The sequence below is a fragment of the Oncorhynchus tshawytscha genome, linkage group LG22 (genome assembly GCF_018296145.1).
Source record: "Oncorhynchus tshawytscha isolate Ot180627B linkage group LG22, Otsh_v2.0, whole genome shotgun sequence".
In the NCBI taxonomy this organism is placed as follows: Eukaryota; Metazoa; Chordata; class Actinopteri; order Salmoniformes; family Salmonidae; genus Oncorhynchus; species Oncorhynchus tshawytscha.
Genome location: NC_056450.1, coordinates 658,109 through 682,803, shown reverse-complemented (window position 1 = coordinate 682,803; position 24,695 = coordinate 658,109). Strand labels below are relative to the sequence as shown.

The 24,695-nt window shown below is 44.9% G+C and overlaps 1 protein-coding gene across 1 annotated transcript in view; it reads left to right on the top strand.

The window, feature by feature from the left end:
• Nucleotides 1-19,410, top strand: part of LOC112247400 (histone-lysine N-methyltransferase PRDM16-like) — a gene marked incomplete at its 3' end in the record, with an annotated part of 390,390 nt that extends 370,980 nt beyond the window's left edge. The window contains exons 6-11 of the mRNA XM_024416152.2: nt 829-1,036; nt 1,768-1,915; nt 6,012-6,165; nt 9,774-11,403; nt 18,658-18,745; nt 19,213-19,410. Of these exons, the coding sequence (XP_024271920.2) occupies nt 829-1,036; nt 1,768-1,915; nt 6,012-6,165; nt 9,774-11,403; nt 18,658-18,745; nt 19,213-19,410 (2,426 nt within the window). The remainder of the gene's footprint in view (nt 1-828; nt 1,037-1,767; nt 1,916-6,011; nt 6,166-9,773; nt 11,404-18,657; nt 18,746-19,212) is intronic.
• Between the last annotated feature and the right edge of the window lie 5,285 nt (nt 19,411-24,695).

The window sequence follows — 24,695 nt, the reverse complement described above, 5'->3', positions numbered from 1 at the left end:
AACAACATGTAGAATAAGTCAAAGGGTATGAATACTTTCTGAAGGCACTGTAGCCTCTGTCCTGGTCTGCGCAACTGGCAGGCCCGGCAGCATCTACATCTACAGAAAACACAGCTAGGGGGGCACATCTGGGGGGTCCATGCCTGGCTTTGTCACTCTGCAACCTAGCCTAAACACGCATGGCTCAATCTTCTTGGACAACATCCAACCTACACTCCCCCATTCCCTCCCCCTCTCTTCAACTGAGTTGTTGAACTTGGCGCCCAGGTCAGAAAGCCGCCATTGAAATCGCCTGCCTCACAGTTCCATTGGTTTGACCTTGGTTGGGAAACACATTTCAAAGGCTATCAACCTGGAAAACCTTTTGCTTCCTTTGCGTGCTATAGCCTAAAGCCACTGAACAGCCGCCACCACTGGACTGAAAGGTCATTAGCTCTGTGTTAATTAAGATGTAAAGCTGACTAGCCCAGGCTACATTTTATTGTTCCTAGATGTGTTTATGTTTTAGGTCAAAGCTAATGGGAGAGTGGTTGTTTAAGCATTTGAACATGCACTTGATTCGCTTGGACAGGAGTGTGAGAGGTTTATCTTTTCTAAAGTTGGAATGCTAGACATTTCTGGTTCCTGTTTATGATTGTGTGTTCAGTTTGGGATCACAGATGGATGTTGGCTGGGGAGCTACGTAGTTATCCTGCTCAGCCTTTTACCCTTAGTGTGTGTGTGTGTGTAGAGGGACCTTATCTAACCTTCAGGCTACTCACAAGTGTGTGTTGTCTGTTTTTGCAAAAGACACATTTCCGAAAAATAAATAGTCAGATTGTACCACAGACGAACAGATGTACCGCTGTGAGGACTGTGACGAGCTGTTCACCTCGGCCCTGGAGCTGCAGCGGCACCAGAAGTGCTTTTGTTCCAGCGCCGGGTCTGTGTTCGACACTCTCAGCAACGAGGACTTCAAGCAGGGCTGTGACGACAGCGACCACGAGTCTGTTCACGAGTGCAAGGACTGCGAGAAGATCTTCCCCGACGAGTACAGGTGCAGCGCGCACACACACACACACACACACACACAAGCATGCACACGCACACACATACACATGCACATAGGCGAGCACGCACTGACACACACAGTGGTACCATTACCTCTACACTAATGATTTGAAGAGTTTCATCATCCTGAATGACTGTGTGTCTGTGCTCCCTGTCCAGTCTGGACACACACAGTGGTACCATTACCTCTACACTAATGATTTGAAGAGTTTCATCATCCTGAATGACTGTGTGTCTGTGCTCCCTGTCCAGTCTGGACACACACAGTGGTACCATTACCTCTACACTAATGATTTGAAGAGTTTCATCATCCTGAATGACTGTGTATCTGTGCTCCCTGTCCAGTCTGGACACACACAGTGGTACCATTACCTCTACACTAATGATTTGAAGAGTTTCATCATCCTGAATGACTGTGTGTCTGTGCTCCCTGTCCAGTCTGGACACACACCGTGGTACCATTACCTCTACACTAATGATTTGAAGAGTTTCATCATCCTGAATGACTGTGTGTCTGTGCTCCCTGTCCAGTCTGGACACACACAGTGGTACCATTACCTCTACACTAATGATTTGAAGAGTTTCATCATCCTGAATGACTGTGTGTCTGTGCTCCCTGTCCAGTCTGGAAACACACAGTGGTACCATTACCTCTACACTAATGATTTGAAGAGTTTCATCATCCTGAATGACTATGTGTCTGTGCTCCCTGTCTAGTCTGGGCCAACACATGATTGTGCACACAGAGGAGCGAGAGTACAAGTGTGACCAGTGTCCCAAGGCCTTCAACTGGAAGTCCAACCTCATCCGCCACCAGATGTCCCACGACAGCGGCAAGCAGTTCGAGTGTCAAAACTGCGATAAGGTACAGCACACCCGGCATGTAAGTTGTGCGCAGAAACACAGGCTTCTTTTGCTACCTTGGTGAATGCTGATTCTAGCCACAGTAGTAAATTGACTGGGGAGAAAATTAATTGTGTATGTACGTAGAAAATAGGATTTTAACCATATGATTTTGTGATTAAGTTAGTGTAACGCAACCATAAATGCAATTTAGTACCAACTTAATCATGTCAGTTCATGTTATGACTTGAAAATGTCATTACTTGCAGTTTATTCAGCTAACTGGTTGTCTGGCATTTAGTGCTGAGTGATTAGTGGTTTTTGAGGTCGGTTTGGTTCCGGTTTGATTGATTTGGTTTTAAAAAATTATTCCGGATTTCAGTTTAACTTTTTTTTTTTACATGAAATGCATTATAAGATAATGACATAACAATGAATTTAGAGCTTTTTAATGGAAATTCTAAGGCCCAAAATAGTGAACATTCAATAGCCAAAACTTTTAAAATATTCGATTGCACCTGTTAGGTCCACATTGGGTAGACATCAATAGAAAATGGGAAATTACTATGAAATAATACAATATTTCAGTTGTGTATATTACTTAGTTTCTATTTCATGACTTTATTCATTTTCATTCCTTATCTGGGTTCAGGCTGTAGCAGTCATCCAGTCAGTTATCTATCATTTTCATTCCTTAAAGTCATCATCTCATCTGGGTTCAGGCTGTAGCAGTCATCCAGTCAGTTATCTATCATTTTCATTCCTTAAAGTCATCATCTCATCTGGGTTCAGGCTGTAGCAGTCATCCAGTCAGTTATCTATCATTTTCATTCCTTAAAGTCATCATCTCATCTGGGTTCAGGCTGTAGCAGTCATCCAGTCAGTTATCTATCATTTTCATTCCTTAAAGTCATCATCTCATCTGGGTTCAGGCTGTAGCAGTCATCCAGTCAGTTATCTATCATTTTCATTCCTTAAAGTCATCATCTCATCTGGGTTCAGGCTGTAGCAGTCATCCAGTCAGTTATCTATCATTTTCATTCCTTAAAGTCATCATCTCATCTGGGTTCAGGCTGTAGCAGTCATCCAGTCAGTTATCTATCATTTTCATTCCTTAAAGTCATCATCTCATCTGGGTTCAGGCTGCAGTCATCCAGTCAGTCATCCAGTCAGTTATCTATCATTTTCATTCCTTAAAGTCATCATCTCATCTGGGTTCAGGCTGTAGCAGTCATCCAGTCAGTTATCTATCATTTTCATTCCTTAAAGTCATCATCTCATCTGGGTTCAGGCTGTAGCAGTCATCCAGTCAGTTATCTATCATTTTCATTCCTTAAAGTCATCATCTCATCTGGGTTCAGGCTGTAGCAGTCATCCAGTCAGTTATCTATGTTCTCCCTGTACTGCCCTCTTTAATGTGTATGTAACCATAACTTGACAGCCAGCCAAACTCCAATCAAGAACTGAACCAGAGTCAGGGAAAGGCCTTCCATAAACCTCCAGTTCCATAGTTGAAACGGTGTAAAACTGTAACAGTACAGAAAAATGTAATTATATAGCAGCTCAGACTTAACGGCTTAAAGTCGAACCGATGTTTCGTAGTCGCATAGTGAACAATACCTGACCATCACTGTACATAGAAAACGTACGCATCCTGCTTGAATATTGTTCTCAACAGGATTAGTATCTAAATAACATGTAAGATACCTTAAGTGTGAAGTGAAATCACATGTAGAGAGAAGCTACCTGCAACAGGCAGGCTAGGCTAGCGAGGGAATAGATGTAATCGATTTACTTAAAATTCAGAACTTAAACACGACATGCTGAAATGAGAAATGATTGTGTTTACAGGCAGGGGCGCAACGTTGGTTTTAGAAGTGGGGGGGTATTTCTTTATTTGATTTTATCCATTCGGATAAACACACCTACCCGACCGCTCAGAGCCGTCCGCATGGTCTTAAAGCACACTGTTGCCTCATTTTGCATCACATTCCAGTGATAAAACTGGGCGGGTGGGGGCAATTTCAGAATCTGGGGGGGATATGTCTTGTTCATCAAAGTGCACTGAACAAAAATATAAACGTAACATGGAACAATTTCTAAGATTTTACCGAGTTACAGTTCATATAAGGAAACCAGTTCATTTAAATAAATGAATTAGGCCCTAATCTATGGATTTCACATGACTGGGAATGCAGATATTCATCTGTTGGTCACAGATACCTTTAAAAAGGTAGGGTGTGGATCAGAACCAGTCAGTATTTGGTGTTACCACCATTTGCCTCATGCAGCGCGATACATCTCCTTCCCATAGAGTTGATCAGGCTGTTGATTGTGGCCTGTGGAATGTTGTCCCACTCCTCTTCAATGGCTGTGTGAAGTTGCTGGATAGTGGCGGGAACTGGAACACGCTGTCATACACGTCGATCCAGAGCATCCCAAACATGCTCAATGGGTGACATGTCTGGTGAGTATACAAGCCATGGAAGAACTGGGACATTTTCAGCTTCCAGGAATTGAGTGCAGATCCTTGCGACATGTGTTCATTGTCCGTAGCTTATGCCTGCCCATACAATAACCCTACTGCCACCATGGGGCACTCTGTTCACAACGTTGACATCAGCATACTGCTCGCCCACCCGGCGCCATATACACTGTCTGCCATCTGCCCGGGTACAGTTGAAACCGGGGTTCATCCATGAAGAGGACAGTTTTTCATTGTGCCAGTGGTCATTGAAGGTGAGCATTTGCTCACTGAAGTCGGTTAAGATTCCCGAACAGATCAAGACTCTGGTGAGGACAGCGAGCACACATATGAGCTTCCCTGAGACAGTTTCTGACAGTTTTGTGAAGAAATTCTACAGTTGTGCAAACCCACAGTTTCATCAGTTGTCCTGGTGGATGGTCTCAGACGATCCCAAAGGTGAAGAATCCAGATGTGAAGGTCCTGGGCTGGTGGTCTGCGGTTGAACATACTGCCAAATTCCCCAAAAAGATGTCGGAGGTGGCTTATGGTAGAGGAATACACATTCAATTCTCTGGCAACAGCTCTGGTGGACATTCTTGCAGTCAGCCTGCCAAGTGCATGCTCCCTAAAAACTTGAGACATCTGTGACATTGTATTTTGTGACAAAACTACACATTTTAGAGTGGCTTCTTGATATGCAACACCTGTCAGGTGGATGGATTACCTTGGCAAAGGAGAAATGCTCATTAACAGGGATGTAAACAAATTTGTTCACAAACGTTGAGAGAAATAAGCTTTTTGTGTGTATGGAACATTTCTGGGATCTTTTATTTCAACTCATGTAACATGGGACAAACACTTTATATGTTGCGTTTATATTTTTTTCAATGTAGATAAGGCATACTTTCACAAACTGTCTCTGTCCCTCTCGTCATTATGTTGTGTACATTCCTCTCTCGTGTTTTCTGTGTGTATCTAATCTAATGTTAATGGTGTAAATGTGTATCCGTCCAGAGATCTGTATATAATGGCGAGATGCTGATGTATTCGCCCTAAGAATAGGAGTCGTTGTCCAAAATAAGCCATAGAAACACATTGGGCTTATTTTGCACAGCTTTTGGCAAGAGTGAATCCTCTCACTTCACCTCTTCCTCGCCTCTTGTCTGAGCCAGAAAAAAATAGGCGCAATGAATTATGGTCATTGTAGTTAATTACCATGTTTCTGCGCTGAACTAGGTTCATTATTTGGCTTAATGAAAACTACAACTCCCTTCAGCCCAGCATCCCACATAAAGTTCTTGACTTGATTTCTCTCGTGAATTATTTGATTTCTCTATAGACAAGAAAACAAACTTAACGTAATTCAAGTAATTGAACTGACTTTGGTCAATTAGTAACCCCCAAAAATAAAACGTTGGTTAATCGCTCAGCACTACTGGCCATAAAGTTAGTTGTTGGTGAATGTAACCACCATCACAAAGGCATCACGGGAAGCTGGCATGGATGCAGTATAAGCTTTTTTACTCAGTAGTATATATATTCTGAAAGTGTCAACACACAGTGATCGGATGACTTCTGACCATAACTGTTTTTTATCTGTGTGTGTGTGTGTGTGTCAATGGAAATGTTTCTGCCACCGCTCTACCCACAGGTGTTCACGGACCCCAGCAACCTGCAGCGCCACATCCGCTCACAGCACATAGGGGCGCGCACTCACACCTGCCCCGAATGTGGCAAGACCTTCGCCACCTCCTCGGGCCTCAAGCAGCACAAGCACATTCACAGTAGTGTCAAGCCCTTCATCTGTAAGTCTCTGCAACCCAAGTCGATATGGCCTAGCCAACCCACATCTAGTTCTACCTCCCTGTGTCTACAGGCCTACTCCTCATCCTCCTCCCTCCATCTCTCTCCAACCCCAAGCAGGGCCAGCGACAGTAGCAGACACAATCCCGTAGGTCAGAGGCCGTGACCCCATCCCTTCTTTTTCTTGTTGTGTGTTTCATTTTGTTGTGTGTTTCCCCACCTTTTCTCTTGTTTTTCTTATTCTCCTCCATTCCTCCCTCCGTGCCTCTCCTCCTCTTTTTGTTGTATGGGTAACACTTTATTTTGATAGTCCAGCTAATTAAGTTGGCTAGAGGGTGCACTTGCATTGATAAAGATAGGAAGTGGGCCCTCTTTCCCAGTCTACGGTCCCTCTGCAGCTGATATGTTGCTGATTTGTTGAGCATCTTTAGTGGGACTTTTAAAAAAGTGCTACTTTGTGTTTCTTTTTTTCTTTTTTCCCCCTGTGTGTGTGTGTGTGTGTGTGTGTGTGTGTGTGTGTGTGTGTGTGTGTGTGTGTGTGTGTGTGTGTGTGTGTGTGTGTGTGTGTGTGTGTGTGTGTGTGTGTGTGTGTGTGTGTGTGTGTGTGTGTGTGTGTGTGTGTGTGTGTGTGTGTGTGTGTGTGTGTGTGTGTGTGTGTGTGTGTGTGTGTGTGTGTGTGTGTGTGTGTGTGTGTGTGTGTGTGTGTGTGTGTGTGTGTGTGTGTGTGTGTGTGTGTGTGTGTGTGTGTGTGTGTGTGTGTGTGTGTGTGTGTGTGTGTGTGTGTGTGTGTGTGTGTGTGTGTGTGTGTGTGTGTGTGTGTGTGTGTGTGTGTGTGTGTGTGTGTGTGTGTGTGTGTGTGTGTGTGTGTGTGTGTGTGTGTGTGTGTGTGTGTGTGTGTGTGTGTGTGTGTGTGTGTGTGTGTGTGTGTGTGTGTGTGTGTGTGTGTGTGTGTGTGTGTGTGTGTGTGTGTGTGTGTGTGTGTGTGTGTGTGTGTGTGTGTGTGTGTGTGTGTGTGTGTGTGTGTGTGTGTGTGTGTGTGTGTGTGTGTGTGTGTGTGTGTGTGTGTGTGTGTGTGTGTGTGTGTGTGTGTGTGTGTGTGTGTGTGTGTGTGTGTGTGTGTGTGTGTGTGTGTGTGTGTGTGTGTGTGGGTGTGTGTGTGTGTGTGGGTGTGTGTGTGTGTGTGTGTGTGTGTGTTTTTCCTTCTGAGGGGGTAAAATGGGTTTCCTTCGGCACGGGCAGATTTGATATAAACGTGGATCAACAGTTTCTGCTCCAGCTCCGCGTTAAAGGATGCCGGAAGCCATGATACCTTACCTTGTCTTCTCTCTCTTAACTTTCTGCTTTGCTTTTCTGTTTGTACCCATGTGCACATATGTGTGTATATGCTTATATACATGTATAGGTACAGTCTGTATTCAAGCAACACTTTATAGACTATATTGTGAAAAGTAGGTTGCCCACTGTGGAGATATAGTATGTATGTTGCCGGTCATAGTGATGCATGATTTGCGATTTGCATAGATACAGCCTTTAGAGAAAAAGGCCCAGTCTATGTAGATGTATAGTGAGTGTACCAACATTAAGAACACCTGCTATTTCCATGACGTAGACCAGGCCTGGGCAATTCCTTTCCAATGAGGGCCACATTAGAATATATTTTTGCCATCGCGGGCCAGAATCATATTACAGGATTACACATCATGTGTATGACTGTGTTGACAGATATATCTACTGTAAATCACATCCAGATATGCTACTTATTTTACTTTTTTAACATGCACAGAAATAGACCACATCCATGTTCTCCTTTTGGTAGGTGTTTTCATTATTCAACATGCAATGAACTACACGGAGGGAAAAGTACACTGTGCATTCAGCACCACGGACAAAAACACAAGAAAGAGAGAGAGCTCAACATTACATTTAAACTACTCAATCAGTGCGAGGAGTGAAGTCTGATGGGCATTGACTAAGAGCAGTGAAGTCAGGCATAGTTTCTGTCGTCGCTGTGCGCAGGATTGCTGAGAGGTGAGAGTCAGTAAGAGATGATCTGTGCCTTGACTTGTTATATTTCATCACTGAAAATGTCTGTTCACATGCATAGGTTGACCCAAACAGTACAAACATCTTCTGAGCATAACTCATAATCTTTGGAGAGCTTTGTTCATTGAGAGATACATAGAACCTCGTCAGTAACATTGTTTTGAATAGTTCTCCAATCACTGCATCAGACTGAAGATCGATAAGCTCAGACTAACAATCGGAAGGTGGGTGAGATTGTTGGCTTCTACTTGGAAATCAGGAGGAGGAATTTTCCCTTGAAGGCTTTGACAAGGCTGTGCATCTGATATGCAAAACGGCCCTTCCCTTGTGGTTTGGAATTCAGTTCATTCATGAGGGCCATGATGTCCACGGTGAAGGCAAAATCAGCCAACCATTCTTTATCTTGCAGTTAAGGGAAATCCACATATATTCCTTTCATTTGCAAACACTCAGCAATCTACGACTTCAGGTCTCACCCTTTTAAGCACCTTCCCCAAACTCAGCCATCTCATGTTTTTGTGGTAGGGGACATATGCATGACCCGACTCTGTCTCTTCCAACAGTGAGACAAACTGCCTGTGGTTTAAAGATTTTGCTCTTATGAAGTTTACCACTTTAGTCACTGTATCCACAACATGGCCCATCTGATGAATAATGCAATGCAGGTAAATAATGATCTGATCTGGGTTCAGCTCAGCTACTTGATCTTGTATCCTTTTCAAAAGGCCCACGTTTTTTCCTGTCAAGTTTGGGGACGCATCAGTGGTCACAGTGGATAACTTTACAAAACTCATTCCTAGCTTTGCCACACATTAACCTCCTCCAATAAATGTTTCCCTGTGGTTGTGCTCTTCATTGACTGCACTGAAGCCAGCTCCTCTGCTATTTCAAAGTCTGGGGTTATGCCTCGTAAGAATATCAACAACTGTGCCGTGTCACGTACATCACTGGCTCTCATCCAGGGCCAAGGAGAAATAGGTGAAATCCTTCAACTTGTCTTTCAACTGATGTTCCATAATCTCTGCGATATCCTCAACACGCCGTGTCACTGTTCGTCTTGATAGGGAAACATTTTCAAACAGCTCTTTCTTATCGGGGCAAAGTATTTCTGCAGAGTCAATTTAACATTCTTTAATAAATTTGCCTTCATCGAATGGGTTGATATGTTTAGCAATTTTGTTGGACATTACATAGCTAGCTCTCGTAATTCTGTTGTTTCCTGAAAGCAGTTTTATGAAAAGTTCTTGCTGCTTTTGCAACTGAGAAAGCAACTCTTTCGATGCACTTGCCCTCTGCTCAGAAGATATATTCTTATATTTCTCTGCATGCTTTGTCTGGAAGTGTCGGGATAAGATGTACTCTTTCAAGACAACGATGCTCTCTTTGCACACTAAGCACACAGGGGGGTGCAGCTCAATATTAGGAAAGTGATCTTTATGTTTTGTACACAGTGTATATTATTTCTAAGTAGTGTTGTATCTGTGTTGACTGTTAACTTGGTACTCTGAGTTAGTGACAGTGTTTAAATGGGCTTAACCAGGCCCATGTGGGCTGTGTGTCTCCCCAGGCGAGGTGTGCCACAAGTCCTACACGCAGTTCTCCAACCTGTGCCGCCACAAGCGCATGCACGCCGACTGCCGCACCCAGATCAAGTGCAAAGACTGTGGCCAGATGTTCAGCACTACTTCCTCCCTCAACAAGCACCAGCGTTTTTGTGAGGGCAAGAACCCCGGCATCCCTATGAGCAACCCTATCCTGGCCAAGTCCAGGTCCCATCCCCACCACCACCATCCGGGACTCAACCACTCAGGTCTGGCCTTCCCTGACTACTTCCCCTCCCGGCCCCATCTTCACGCCAGCCTATCCTTCTCCCCCAGGCCGCATGGCTTCCCCTCGCTCTCCCATGGCTTCCCGGATCTCTTCGTCCCCTCGCTCTACCCCCGACCGCCCTTACTGCCCCCCAGCCCCTTTCTGAAGAGCTCCCTGGGCAAGAACAGTAACAACGGTGGGAGCCAGGAGGGCAAGCTGCCTCACAGCCCCCTGGACGGGACTCCACTGTCTCTGATCAACTCCATCAAAAACAACAACGGAGGAAATAGTCTCCTCAGCAGTCAGGAGAGGGAGGACAAAGAGAGGCTGGAGCTGGCATACAGAGAAGTCAAGGCCAAAGCCAAGATGTCGGAGGTGTCGGACGGCAGCGACCTGGAGGAAGTCAACGCCACCAGCGGCACCGACCTAGACACCACCACCGGCACCGCCTTGTGTTCAGAGTTAGACAGCGACGCTGAGAGTGAGCGGGAACAACGGGAGCGGGTCAGCGGCACAAAGAGAAGGAAGGAGGCAGGCGTTGGAGGGGTGGTGGGGACAGATAGGATCAGTCAGGATGGGCGGCCGGACAACGTGAGCAGCAGCTCAGTGTCGGCGGTGTCCAGCTCGTTCAACCTGGCTTGCGAGCAGCCCCCCTTCCTCTCGGTCGCCTCCCAGCACTCCTTCTTTCCGCATCCGGACGAGCAGGCACTGCCCCCCACAGGGGCCACCGCTGCCACCGACTCCATCAAGGCCATCGCTTCCATCGCCGAGAAGTACTTTGGCCCTGCGCTCATGGGCCTGCAAGAGAAGAATATGGGCTCAATGCCCTGCCATTCGATGTTCCCTTTCCAGTTCCTGCCCAACTTCCCTCACTCCCTCTACCCCTTCACCGAGCGGGCCGGTGCCCTCAAACCCGGCATGTTCTTCAAGGCTGAGCCCAAGTCGCCTCGTGTGCAACATCCGCCACCCCACAAAATGGCTGTCCCTCGCACTGAAGAGCCATCGCCCTTTGACCTCACCACCAAGCCAAAGAAGACCAAACCAAAACTGCCGGCCCCCGCCAAGTTGACCCCACCCAGCGGTAGCAGCAACACCCCCCTCCTTCTCCTGGGGGATGAGGAGCAGCCACTGGACCTCAGCATCAGCAGCCACAGATGGGATGTGCACAACGGGGTGGTGGCCCCTGAGCAGCCGTCCAGCCGCAAGAACCAATGCAAGGAGGAGCACCCCGGCAGCCACCCGCACCAACACACCCTGCACCCCCAGGGCCACCCCCTCCACCAGCCCCTGCTGTCACAGCACCAGCAGCCCCTGGCCCAGCCGCCCCAGCAGCAGCCCTCCCTGCATTACATCAAGCCCTCTGCCTTCTTCATGGACCCAATATACAGGTATTTCAGCCCCAAGGAGACCAGAGTCCTCACCAGACACTGTATCTAGATAAGCAACTGAAGTTGACACTCATGTTAGAACCTATATTCAATATGCAGGCTATATATACACAATATACAGCAGGGTCCGGAACTATTGACAAACTCAATAAAGATGAGCAGATATGACTGTATAAAATGAATAATGCAAATACTGAGATAAACTGAACAAAAATATGAACGCAACATGTAAAGTGTTGGTCCCATGTTTCATGAGCTTAAATATAAGATCCCAGAAACGTTCCATACACACAAAAAGCTTAATTCTCACAAATTCTGTGCCAGTGGGGCTTGGGTCATTGCGCTCTAGCAACTCCTTGTGGTGAGCCGGGCACTTGTAGGCTGACTACGGTCGTCAGTTGAGCAGTGTTTCCTGCGACACATTGGTGCAGCTGGCTTCCGGGTTAAGCAGGCAGGTGTTAAGAAGTGCGATTTGGCGGGTCATGTTTCAGAGGACGCATGACTCGACCTTCGCCTCTCCCGAGCTCGTTGGGGAGTTGCAGCGACGAGACAAGATCGTAATCACTAAATTGGGGAGAAAAAGGGGGTAGTTGGGCTTACTGAGGAGTATTTCTGTCTTTAATAAAGCCCTTTTGTGGGGAAAAACCAATTCTGATTGGCTGGTCTGGCTTCCCAGTCCGTGGGCCTGTTTCCCAAGTGGGTGGGCCTATGCCCTAACAGGCCCACCCAAGGCTGCGCCCTGCCCAGTCAGGTAAAATTAATAGATTAATCCTTTAGCTTAAGGAATTTCAATTGACTGATTTCCTTGTATTCACTCTGTAAAATCATTGAAATTGTGGGATGTTGCGTTTATATTTTTGTTCAGTTTATCTCAGTATTTGCATTATTCATTTTATACAGTCATATCTGCTCATCTTTATTGAGTTTGTATGCTAAAAAATGGAGGAAAATATATTATTTATACTAATACATTTTCTCGGAGAAAGAGATTTTGAGCAACAAAAAAAATCTCAAAAAGGTAGGGGTCAAAATACATTTCAATACCTAACCTTGCGACACTAACGGCACTGAGCTTTTTTCCTCAAATGTTTTATGAGATTGGAGAACACATTGGGAGGGATCTTCGTCCATACAGAATCCTTCCAGATCCTTGATATCCTTCGTATGCACTTATGTACTGACCTCTTCAATTCAAACCACAGGAGACTGCGATGGCCATTGCAAAATGTGGATTTTGTGGCCAATTAACGACATATTTGATGATTCTGATGTGGGCTTGAGGTTATTGTCTTGCTGAAAGATCCCCTTTTGGCCAAGTTTCAGACTCCTGGCAGAGGCAACCAGGTTTTTGGCTCTCCGGATATTGGGTGAAGTTCATGAGGACCTCAGGACCAGTGAAAGCGAAATATCCCCATAACATCAAAGATCCACAACTATATTTCACAGTAGGTAGGGGGTTAGTTTTTGGTCATACATTTTTATTGACGCTAAACCCACCACTGGTGTGCGTGACCAAAGAGACCCATTTTCATGTCATTTGCCCAAAGCACAGGTTGCAATCCAAGTGCCAATGCCATTTAGCAAACTCCAGTCGTTGACATCTTTTGGGGATGACATGAAAATAGAGCTCTTTGACCATGCACACCAAAGGTGGGTTTGGCGTAGAAATGAGAATGCATGAGCAGAAAATAACCCCAAACCTACTGTAAAATATGGTGGTGGATCTTTGATGTTATGGGGCTTCCACTGGACCTAGGGCCCTTGTTAAGGTCAACGGCATCATGAACTTTGCCCAGTACCAGGATATTGTAAACAAAAACCTGGTTGGCTCTGCCAGGAGGCTGAAATGTGGCCACAAGTGGATGTTCCAGCAAGACAATAGCCCCAAGCACACAGGAAAATCTACAAAGAAATGGTTCATTGGCCACAAAATCTAAATTGTGCCATTGGTCATCTCAGTCTCATTGAAAACCTGTTAATTGAATTGAAGAGGGCCGTCCATAAACTCAGATGAAGGATGTCAAGGATCTAGAAGGATTCTGCATGCAGGAACATCCCTCCCAATGTGTTCTCCAACTCATAAAACATTTTAGAAATAGGCTCAGTGCCGTTATCATTTATTACAGTGTCAAAATTGAGAACAAAGTGTAAATAGGAACATTTTTGACATAAAGTCAGTATCGTCTAAAACAGAATTTGAAACTGAAACCCCAGTGCGTGATAACGAATAAATGAAGGTTGGGTTTGGATTACAATTATGTCAACAAATCATGCACCCTTTTGCCAAGCTCCACGTGCATATCGCCCCTTCGACCACTTTGCTTCCCGTCTTTGAATGGGGCTTCATCGCCCCTTCGACCACTTTGCTTCCCGTCATTGAATGGGGCTTCATCGCCCCCAATGCGCTCAAAGGATCACAGGGCCTATACGGATTGACCATGCCTCCACAGCCAAAGATCTATGGTTAGCATGCCCTGCCGAAGGACCCTAGTATGCGGTCGGAATAGATGCTTGGAGTTTGTCTGTCCACAACTGTCTGCACCAGTAATGCTAGCTTGGTGTGCAACGGCCGGTGGTGGTGAGTATAACCAGAGACACTGAAATATATATACCTCTCTGGTATAATTTAGCTAACAATGTTAGATAACGTTATTACTGATTATGTAGCTAGGTAGCCATCTCTTGATAAAGTGAGGCAGGCGAGCTATTGTTAGCTAGCGAGGCAGTCTAGCTAATGTTAGCTAGCAAAACAGACTAGATAACATTAGCGTAGCTAACTAGCTAGCTACCTCTACAATTTAGTTAGGTCATAGCTCATACGATTGTATAGTCTAGATACTGCTGGTTATGTAACGTTATAATTTTTTTAAAGCTAGCGTCGTGAGGCAGGCTAGCTAGCTAACGTTAGCCTACAAGTTGGATTTGCAATTAGTTCGTAACTCATACAAGTGTATTCTATATTGTCTAGGGCAAGACTAAATAATGGATGCAGCTATAGTGGTAACTAACCCATGTCTAACATGCTGACCACACCGCTGGTGACGCATGCGCGAGCATTGCAAAATAAATGTACACATACATGTTAGTCAATCATTGCATCCACACTGGTCGCGAGCGTCTGTGTGGCCAGGTGCTAAAATAGAACTTAGTTCTATTTGTGATGCTTGATGCTGTGCAAGTCCTGCCTCTCCCATCCCCTCATTGGTTTTTAGGAGCATATACCATCTCCTCATTGGTTGTTAGGAGCATATAACCACGTGGGTGATTGAAAGATGAACTGAGGTCCACACTCCAGTCCAGTTGGTGGTGGTAATGCACCTTAAAGTTGGTTAGCAACTGCCAAATAAAGTCCAAAGAAGAAGAAGAAGCCTGAAGGAGGAGAGATTACTGGAAACAAACTCGGTTTACCCTTTTATCTGTGTATTCATTGAGTAGAGGACCTTGTGCATTTTATGTAAAAGAACAACCCAATGTTTATATTCCAGGAAATATTTGCTAGCAACAGCAGGCTAGCTAGCTAAATTGCCATACATGTTTAATGCTTTTTGAACTGTCCACAAATTAATATAATTGGTTCAGAGATAGTTTGTCAAACTGAGTGTCCAGATCGCGTCTGGTGTGGATGGACAGACTCAACATTAACACAAGCAGTCTGGTCAGCATGTAAGTCTGACTAATACAGTGAACAAATAACCATTACGGCGTCAGCGGCCTGAATCTAATCCAATCTGGAGCTACAGTCTGTAAAGCATATCATTTGGCTTTCCACTAGTTACCACATCCCCAAAGACAGAACTGGCTATATCGTAAAATGTATGAAAACAAAAATGAGCTTTTTGGTCTTAATGTAAGTCTAGGGTTAGGCATAAGGATAGCAGTGTGATTATGGTTATATTTTAAATCACATTTTAAGAAGATAAATTATAGAAATAGGCAGCCTTTATGACATTTGCTGTGGTAACTAGTGACTACCTCGAATTATCTTGAGTTACTGCCCTGATGACACAGAAGGCTTCATCGACAATGGTAAAGTGTGTTTTGTGAAAAGTTGTCTAAAAAATACCCAGTGTGATAAACTAGTAGGGTCATTACCCAGCCAAGTAGTTGTCATTTTGCTTGTGAATTGCATATTCAAAAGCTTTGTGCTTTGTTTATAACAGACTGTAATTTACCACATTGCTGTCTATTGTATCACCATGTCACAGGCCCTCCCAGTCAACACTACCTCATAAGATAAAGGACATTGTTTATGAGGATTGCCTGCTGCAGTTGTTTGAGATATTGCCAGTTTGCAGCAGAACATGCAACATAGAGAAGACCAGCAAGGGGACCCTCAGCATCACACAGACATCCCCTCGCTGTGAGCATTCCTATAAAACAGAACAGGGAGGACACTTGAATCAGGTTGGTGACATTTTACCTGGTCAAAGGTCAAAACATGTTCGAGTTTTGTCCCAATTCACCTTGATAACCTAGCCTCTTGGAACCAGCATGATTTATGTGTGTATGCCTGTGTATGCATATCATGATATCTGAAGTGAAATAGAACTGTGAATACAGCGATCAGGTTGGTTCCAGCGTGCTAATCATAACCACCAGCGATCAGGTTGGTTCCAGCGTGATAATCATAACCACCAGCGATCAGGTTGGTTCCACCGTGCTAATCATAACCACCAGTAATCAGATTGGTTCCACCGTGCTAATCATAACCACCAGTGATCAGGTTGGTTCCACCATGCTAATGATAACCACCAGTGATCAGGTAGTCAGTGCTCTGTTTGTGTTTGGCCGACCCGTATCTTTGAGAGGCCAGGAGCTGATCTACACTGCCGTACCTATCAATATGGCGCCGTAAAGGCCTCACCTCTTGTTTGCTCACCAACGGTCGCCGATGGGTAGACCAGAGTTAGGTAGGTTTAGTCTGACCTGTTCAATCTTCAACATAGTATATGTTTCTTTGTCAGATATCACCTTTCCTAACTGACATTGGTAATATAACAGTGACTACATGTGTATGTGTTCACAGATGCATCTATGGAGCAGCACATGGAGACTTGCAAGATGATGTGATGAAGTCCAGACTGACAGATGGGCCTGATACTGATGTCTCTGAATAGAGAGGGACCTGGCACTCAACATTAAAATTTGACTAGACACAACTTTTACTTTTTATATGATTGAATTGAATGGTATCAGTAAATATGGGGAGAGAGAAACCCTGTGTATTCCTCACCCAGATCAGGAAAATCCTATTGTACACAAGACACCGCACAGGGAGATATGACCACTCGGACATGTTAGCCAAGGTAGCCCCATTACCACCAGACAAAATGCAGATAGACACAGTATCTGTATCGGCTGGGAATGACAATGAAATGTGAAAGGTTCACATTGTTATATTAGCAGAACACTGATTCTATGGTATAATGTAAAGCAGGGGTGTCAAACTCATTCCATGAGGGCCTAGTGTCTGCAGGTTCTAGTTTAGTCCTTTCAATTAAGACCCAGACAACCAGGTGAGTGGAGTTCTTTACTAATTAGTGACCTTAATTCATCAATCAAGTACCAAGGTGCAGAGCGAAAAACCCCAGACACTGAGTCCACTGTGGAGTGAGTTTGACATGGGATGTAAAGGGTTCATTCTACATCGACCTGTTACTACATTTGAAGATGATCAAAACACTTAGTTTAGAATATCTACATTAACTCATCAATTGCATTCTTCTTATATTACCTTGTAGACTACTGACCTATGCAAAGCTTCCTCCGGCATCTCACCATACATCTGCCCTGTAGTTATTGAACTCAACCTGAGGTGTGTTTGTTGTGATTGAGTGGGGGGGAACAGCTGCGGGCAAGGCTCTGACGGATGTGGGTCTTGGTGGTGACAAGGACACACCCAAGAAACACCTACATCAAACCACACCCCCAAGCCAACTCACGTTTGGCTCCTGTCATGGCCGCCGGAATGTCTTGAGAAGCAAGACAAGTAAAAACTAGGTGAAATCAGCAGGTGCAGTTCCCAGCATGCCCCCCAAAAATGAGGCCAAATTAGCGTGTGAAATTTCCCTTTAAACAAGATCCCTTTCTCTGTGCAAATCTATTAGTATAAAGTCATTTCCCATATTTTTAGGATACAATGTACGCTGAGTATGGAGAAAAAAGTCACATCACCCACTCTTTCCATGACAGACTGACCAGGTGAATCCAAGTGAAAGGGGAGGGGACAGGTTAAAGAAGGATTTGTAAGTCTTGAGACAACTGAGACATGGATTGTGTATGTGTGCCATTCAGAGGGTGAATGGGAAAGGCAAAATATTGAAGTGCCTTTGAACGGGGTATGGGGGTATGGCAGTAGGACATCCAGCCAACTTGACACAACTGTGGGAAGCATTGGAATCAACATTGGCCAGCATCCCTGTGGAATGCTTTCGACACCTTGTAGTGTCCCTACCCTGATGAATTGAGCCTGTTCTGAGGGCAAATAATTATTATTATTTTTCCTTTTCTTTATCAATGGTGTCAATAATTTCAGGCCCCACTATACATACAATATTAATATAATATTTCCAAATCTCTATGTCAGTGTTCAGACTGAACTTTTTCAATCATGAAATAAGAGAAAAGGGCTATGTTCCAATGTCCACACAAGAACACCACCAAGTGCATAGTAGTCATTGGTCAAGGTTATAGGTTCAATCCCCACAGGGATCACATACACATATTAAAAATGTATGAACTCACTGTGCCCTTAACTGTAAGTTGCCTTGGATCAAAAGTGTATGATTAGTGGCACATTTCATTATCAATATTATAATGATTGTCACGACTTGTTCAGAGGTCGACGTCACCGACCTTCTAGCCATCACTGATCCATTTTTCATTTTCCATTGGATTTGTCTTGTCTTCCTTCAAACCTGGTTCCAATCCCATCAATTACATGTTGTGTATTTAACCCTCTGCTTCCCCTCATGTCCTTGTCGGAGATTGTTTTATTGTATGTTATGTGCAAGTCATGTGTCGGTGTGCGACGGGTTTTGTACCCACTTATATTTGTTTGTATATTTAGGTTTTTGGAGTTTTATGAGCACTTATTAAACGACTCCGTTTTTACCGAGTTCCTTTTCCTGACTTCCCTGCCACCGACACGCACCCACAGCAATGATATTATATTGGAACATGGGAATGTATTGTGTGAAGTAGACCACAGTTGACCTCTGACCTTCATACGTAACCCTTGTCCTTGCTGTCCAGCAGGGTGGAAAAGAGGAAGTTACTGGACCCTGTAGGAGCTTTGAAGGAGAAGTTCCTGAGGGCCAATTCGCTTCTCTTCCATCCACAGGTACACACACACACACACACACACACGCACACACACACAGGGACCATGTCTGAATACCCATAGTTGCGTTGTAAACTGCCCCCCTTCTTTTTACACTGCTGTTTATTATTTATGCAGTCACTTTACCCTTACCTACATGTACAAATTACCTCGACTAACCTGTACCCCCACACATTTACTCGGTACCAGGCCCCCTGTATATAGCCTCGTTATTGTTATTTTATTGTTACTTTCTATTTTATTTTTACTTTAGTTTATTTAGTACATATTTTCTTCAATATATTTCTTGAACTGCATTGTTGGTTAAGGTAAGTAAGCATTTCACTGTAAGGTCTACACCTGTTGGATTTGGCGCATGTGACAAATACAATTTGTTGATTTGTTGAGAAACAGTTAAAACGTGATTGTACATTTTCCCCTATCTACAGCTACAGTATCTTTACCATGGTACACCTTCTTTACCTCAGATGTCAGCCATGGAGAGCATGACGGAGAAGCTGGAGAGCTTTGGCACGCTCAAACTGGATGCTTCGCCCAACTTGCTGCAGCACTCGGCCCACCCACTCTTCAACGTCCGCTCGCCGCCCTCCCTCTCCGCCGCCCTCCATCTCCACCGCCCTCCCTCACTGCCGCCCTCCCTCTCTGACGCCATCCTCCGCAAAGGCAACTTCCGCTCGCCGCCCTCCCTCTCCGCCGCCCTCCCTCTCTGACGCCATCCTCCGCAAAGGCAAGGAGCATTACACCTGCAGGTAGGTACCCACCAGACAGTTTAATTTGTCAACTTCCGCTCGCCGCCCTCCCTCTCCGCCGCCCTCCCTCTCTGACGCCATCCTCCGCAAAGGCAAGGAGCGTTACACCTGCAGGTAGGTACCCACCAGACAGTTTAATTTGTCAACTTCCGCCCTCCCCTCTCGCCGCCCTCCCTCTCTGCCTCCCCCTCCCTCCCAAAGGCAAGGAGCGTTACACCCAGGTAGGTACCCACCCCTCCTCTGCCCCCTCCCTCTCCGCACCTGCAGGTAGGTACCCACCCTCCTTCTCCGCCGCCCTCCTCTCCGACGCCATCCTCTGCAAAGGCAAGGATCCTCTGCGTTACACCTGCAGGTAGGTACCCACCAGACAGTTTAATTTGTCAACTTCCACTCTCCGCCGCCCTTCCTCTCTGCCGCCCTCTCTCTCCGCCGCCCTCCCTCTCCGACGCCATCCTCCGCTAAGGCAAGGAGCGCTACACCTGCAGGTACCCAGCAGACAGTTTAGTTTGTCAACTTCAAAATAAGATATATGGGATCAACATAAGATATTTAAGCCATGCTCTCTCTCTCGCTCACTTTCCACGCTCCCCATCTCTCTCTCTCCCCCTTGCCTACTCCCCCATCTCTCTCTCTCCCCCTTGCCTACTCCCCCATCTTTCTCCCTCTCACTTTCCGTGCTCCCGCTCCCCATCTCTCTCTCTCTCTCCCTCTCTCACTCTCTCACTCTCCCCGCTCCCCTTTCTCTCTCTCGCTCTCTCTCTCTCACTCTCCCCGCTCCCCTTACTCTCTCACTCTCTCACTCTCCCTCTCTCTCTCTCTCTCTCTCTCTCTCTCTCTCTCTCTCTCTCTCTCTCTCTCTCTCTCTCTCTCTCGTCGGAGTGCATGCTGGGAGTGAGTCGTCAAGCAGGAGTGATTGTGAGAGCGAATGGAATTTCTTTTCACTCTATTGGGTTTTGGTATGTATATATATAAATATATTGATTAGTTGTTTTAAGGGTATATTGTTTAACTATCACTAAGCACGTATAGGGGTGGTGGGATCTTTGAGGTTGGTTTTTCGCGAGGGCACAACCAGCGGGTGGGGCTGGTTGCAATGGCCACTCGCGGAAGTGTAGAGTTTGAAAAACTTAGTCGGAGGCATGGAGTAAAGATTCCTGCTGCGGCCGGGTGTTCAGTAGAAGAATGTAGCTTGGCTGTGGGTGCTATCATTGGGTATGATAGCATCAAATCAGCCTCAAGGATGAATAGCGCTGTAGTGATATTCTTAGATTCAATTGAAAAGGTGAATAAGATAGCTGAGAGGGGTGTTGTGTTGCGGGAGACACAGACGCCGGTATTTCCGCTTATGAATCCGGCGAAGAAAGTTATACTTTCTAACGTGCCACCATTTGTTAGAGATGAAGTGTTGGAGCGAGAGTTATCTTGCCATGGTCAAATCGTATCTACAATAAAGAAGGTTCTTTTTGGATGCAAATCTCCGTTGTTGAAACATGTCGTTTCTCATAGGAGACAAGTGCATATGATTTTAAAAAGGACGGAGATGAACTGAATTTAGCGTTCAGTTTTAAGATTGATGGATTTGATTATGTCTTCTATGCATCTACTGAATCAATGAAATGCTTTGGCTGTGGAAGAGAGGGGCATTTGGTGCGTAGTTGTCCCGAGAATGAGCGCGCTGAGCCTGGTAGTAGCTCTAGTGCTGGTGCAACTAACGCACCACCGCGAAGGGATGAACATGCTAAGGGTGCAGGGGAAGAGAGAAGGTGGGCCGATGTGGTTGGAAAAGTAGGAGAGGAAGGCATTGTGGATACGGGGTCAATTGTGGTAAATCAGAACAAAGAGGGAGGGGAAACAGTAGGTGAGATTGCGACTGCCGTCGCTGAGGTGGTGCTGGAAAATGAAATTGGAGGTCAAGAGGAGATTGAAATAACGGAAAAGGAAGCGGATGTTTTCAAAATACCGAGGAGTAAAAGGAAGAATTTAAGGGGTGGTGAAGGGTCTAATTCTAAGAGAAAGGTAGAGATTGATAAATCAGTTGAAGATGAACAAGTTGTAGAGATGGTGGAGTTTTCTTCTGGGGAGGATAGCGAGAGTGAGTCATCTGACGCGTCACAACAATATAGTGAGATAAATGGGGTGGGAGGTATGGGATCGAGAAGATATGTCAATTTCTGAAGTTGACAAAAGGGAAGAAATATATGCAGGATTACAATGTAACTGATTTTTTCCCTGAACATGAATTGTTTATTGAATCAGCAAAGTTTCTGATGTCAAAAATTACAGGGGGAAGTTTGAAAAGCCCTGAAATTGCTAGACTGAAGAAAGTGGTCACGAGAGTTGCAGTTTTAACTCTGTAAAGAGATGTGGTGGCTGTATCTTCCTCTGTATTTTTTTTCCATCCATGAGCAGTTTTAAGATTTCTTCTTTAAACGTAAATGGGGCAAGAGATGGTAAAAAAAGAGCCATGGTGTATGAGTTAATTAGGGGAAAGGGAAGTGACATAAATTTTCTACAAGAAACACATAGTAATTTGGAAAATGAAGTTATGTGGCAACAGGAGTGGGGGGGGACAGTGGTGTGTAGTCATAAAACCTCAAAAGGTGGGGGTGTGGTTATCTTGTTCTCAAAGTTTTTTTTGCCTTTGTCATATGAGGTTGAAGAGGTAGTTGAGGGGAGGTTATTAAAAGTTAGAGCAAGGTATGAAAACATCACTGTGTCTGATAAATGTATATGCCCCAGTGGTGACAGTTGAGAGGGTATGTTTTTTAGAGACATTATCAAATACCATTGTGAAATGTAACAAAGAAGATTATTTATTTATTGCTGGGGATTTTAACTGCACAGTTAGCGATTTAGATAGAAATCACCAAGAACCTCATATAGCCTCAAGGGCTTTTTTAAAACGCCTCATTGTAACACATGTGTGATATTTGGCGGAGTCAACATGGAGGAACAAGGCAGTACACCTGGGCGCATGTGAGAGAGAACGTCATCTCTATGGCCAGGTTAGATAGGTTTTATGTTTTTGAGCATCAATCTCAGGTCTGTAAATCAAGTGTGATAACCCCAGTGGGATTTTCTGATCATTGTTTAATAACAGAGGTGGTGTTCATTAACGATGTAAAACCCAAAAGCGCATACTGGCATTTTAATATAACTTTATTGAGTGATGCTCACTTCAGGAACTGTTTCAGTTTTTTCTGGGAGAGGTGGAGGTCTCAAAAGGCCAGTTTTGTATCCCTTCAACAGTGGTGGGATATAGGGAAAATCCAGATTCAACTATTTTGTCATCAATACACGAGGAATGTCACCAAGGATATCACCAGATCAATGAAAGCCCTAGAGTTTGAAATAGTGGAACTCATGACGTTGGTTGAGACCACAGGAGATCGAGGCCATACTCCGGCCCTCAAGAGGAGAAAAGCTGCATTGGCAGACCTGCTGAGTATCAGAGCACAGGGGGCATTGGTGAGAAGTAAGTTTCAGGGAATATCTGAAATGGATGCCTCATCCAAATTTTTCTTTGGTTTAGAGAAAAAGAATGGACAAAGAAAAATTATTCATTGTCTGAAATCAGCAGTTGGACAAGAGCTCACTAGCCCTAGTGAAATTAGAAAGAGGGAGCCACTACTAAATAGCATTAGAAGTCGCATTGCAGGGGTGTACTTTTCAGAGGATATTCCTCCTATTCGTCTCTCAGCCTATGCTGATGATGTAGTTGTGTTAGTGAAAAATCAAGCGGAGATGGATAGCTTGAGTCTAATGGTTGATCGTTTTAGGGGAATATCCTCTGCAAAGGTAAATTGGGAAAAGAGTTGTGCTTTACAGATTGGAGAATGGTCTGGAGGGATCATGGCTTTGCCAGGGGGGCTAGAATGGTGTAAGGGAGGTTTTAAGTATCTTGGAGTGTACCTAGGAGATGACGGGACTATGGAAAAAAATTGGAGTGGGGTGGTTGAAATGGTGGAAGGGAGGATGAGGAGATGGCGTTGGTTACTATCTCGTATGTCATATAGGGGGCGCACTATTATAGTTAACAATGTGATTGCCTCTGCACTGTGGCATCGGTTGTCAGTTTTAGAACCAACATCTGGCCTTCTGGCTAAGACACAGGCAATTATTGTGGATTTCTTTTGGAATAAATATCACTTGGTTCCACAAAGTGTTTTGTATTTGTCAAAAGAGGAGGGGGGACAAGGTCTTGTACATCTTGCTAGTAGGGCTGCTGCTTTCCGGTTTCAGTTTATTCAAAGGTTGCTTTATGGATCGGAAAATGTGGTGTGGAGAGGGGTGGCAGGTCTTGTATTACAGCGGGTTGGAGGATTAGGTTTAAAGAAGGCTTTATTTCTGGTTGATAGTAGCCAGTTTTCAGGGGATGGAGTACCTCCGTTTTACAGAGGCCTTCTCAGAGTGTGGAGCATAATGAAGGTGTCCAGACAAACTTCAGCGGCGTCAGTGCATTGGCTGTTGGAGGAACCTCTGGTGTATGGGGCAAGACTGGATTGTACAACTGCAGCTGTTCCACATTTCTCCAAGATTCTGGTGAAGGGGAAAATCATCACCTTAAAACAGTTAATGGCCATGGCTGGGCCCGCCTTAATGGATGGAAGACGGGTGGCAGAACATTTGGGGATGAGGTCGGAAAGGATTGTCGGACAAATGCTGGGGAGCTGCAGGAAGGCTCTGTCAGCGGAAGAATGGAGTATGCTTAGTAGCCACAAGAAGAAAGTACAAGATGTAGACGTCTCATTTCCAAGACTAGGGATTACACCAAATATCCCAGAGTCAGAAAGAAAGGCGTTATTGCTGGATTTGAGAGGGTTGGAGGAGGTGGGTTTGGATGAGGTGAATGGGAAGGACTTGTATAAGGGGTGTGTCAAGGTGTTGAATAAATATAAATTGAAAAATAGAAAAGACACTCCATGGAGGGTAAAATTGGGCATTGCTGACAAGGTAAAGCCAGCATGAGGAGCACTGTACAAGCCACCGTTACAAAAGGGTACTGGTGATATGCAATGGAGGGTTTTACATGGCATCATTGCAGTTAATGCTTTTGTATCTGTTAATAACTCAGATGTTAGAGATGGATGTCCTTTTTGTAATATAAGAGAAACCATTTTTCACTGTTTTATGGAGTGTGAGAGGATAAAACCTCTATTGGAAATGCTGGAATCTTTGTTTAAAGCTGTAGGGGAGATTTT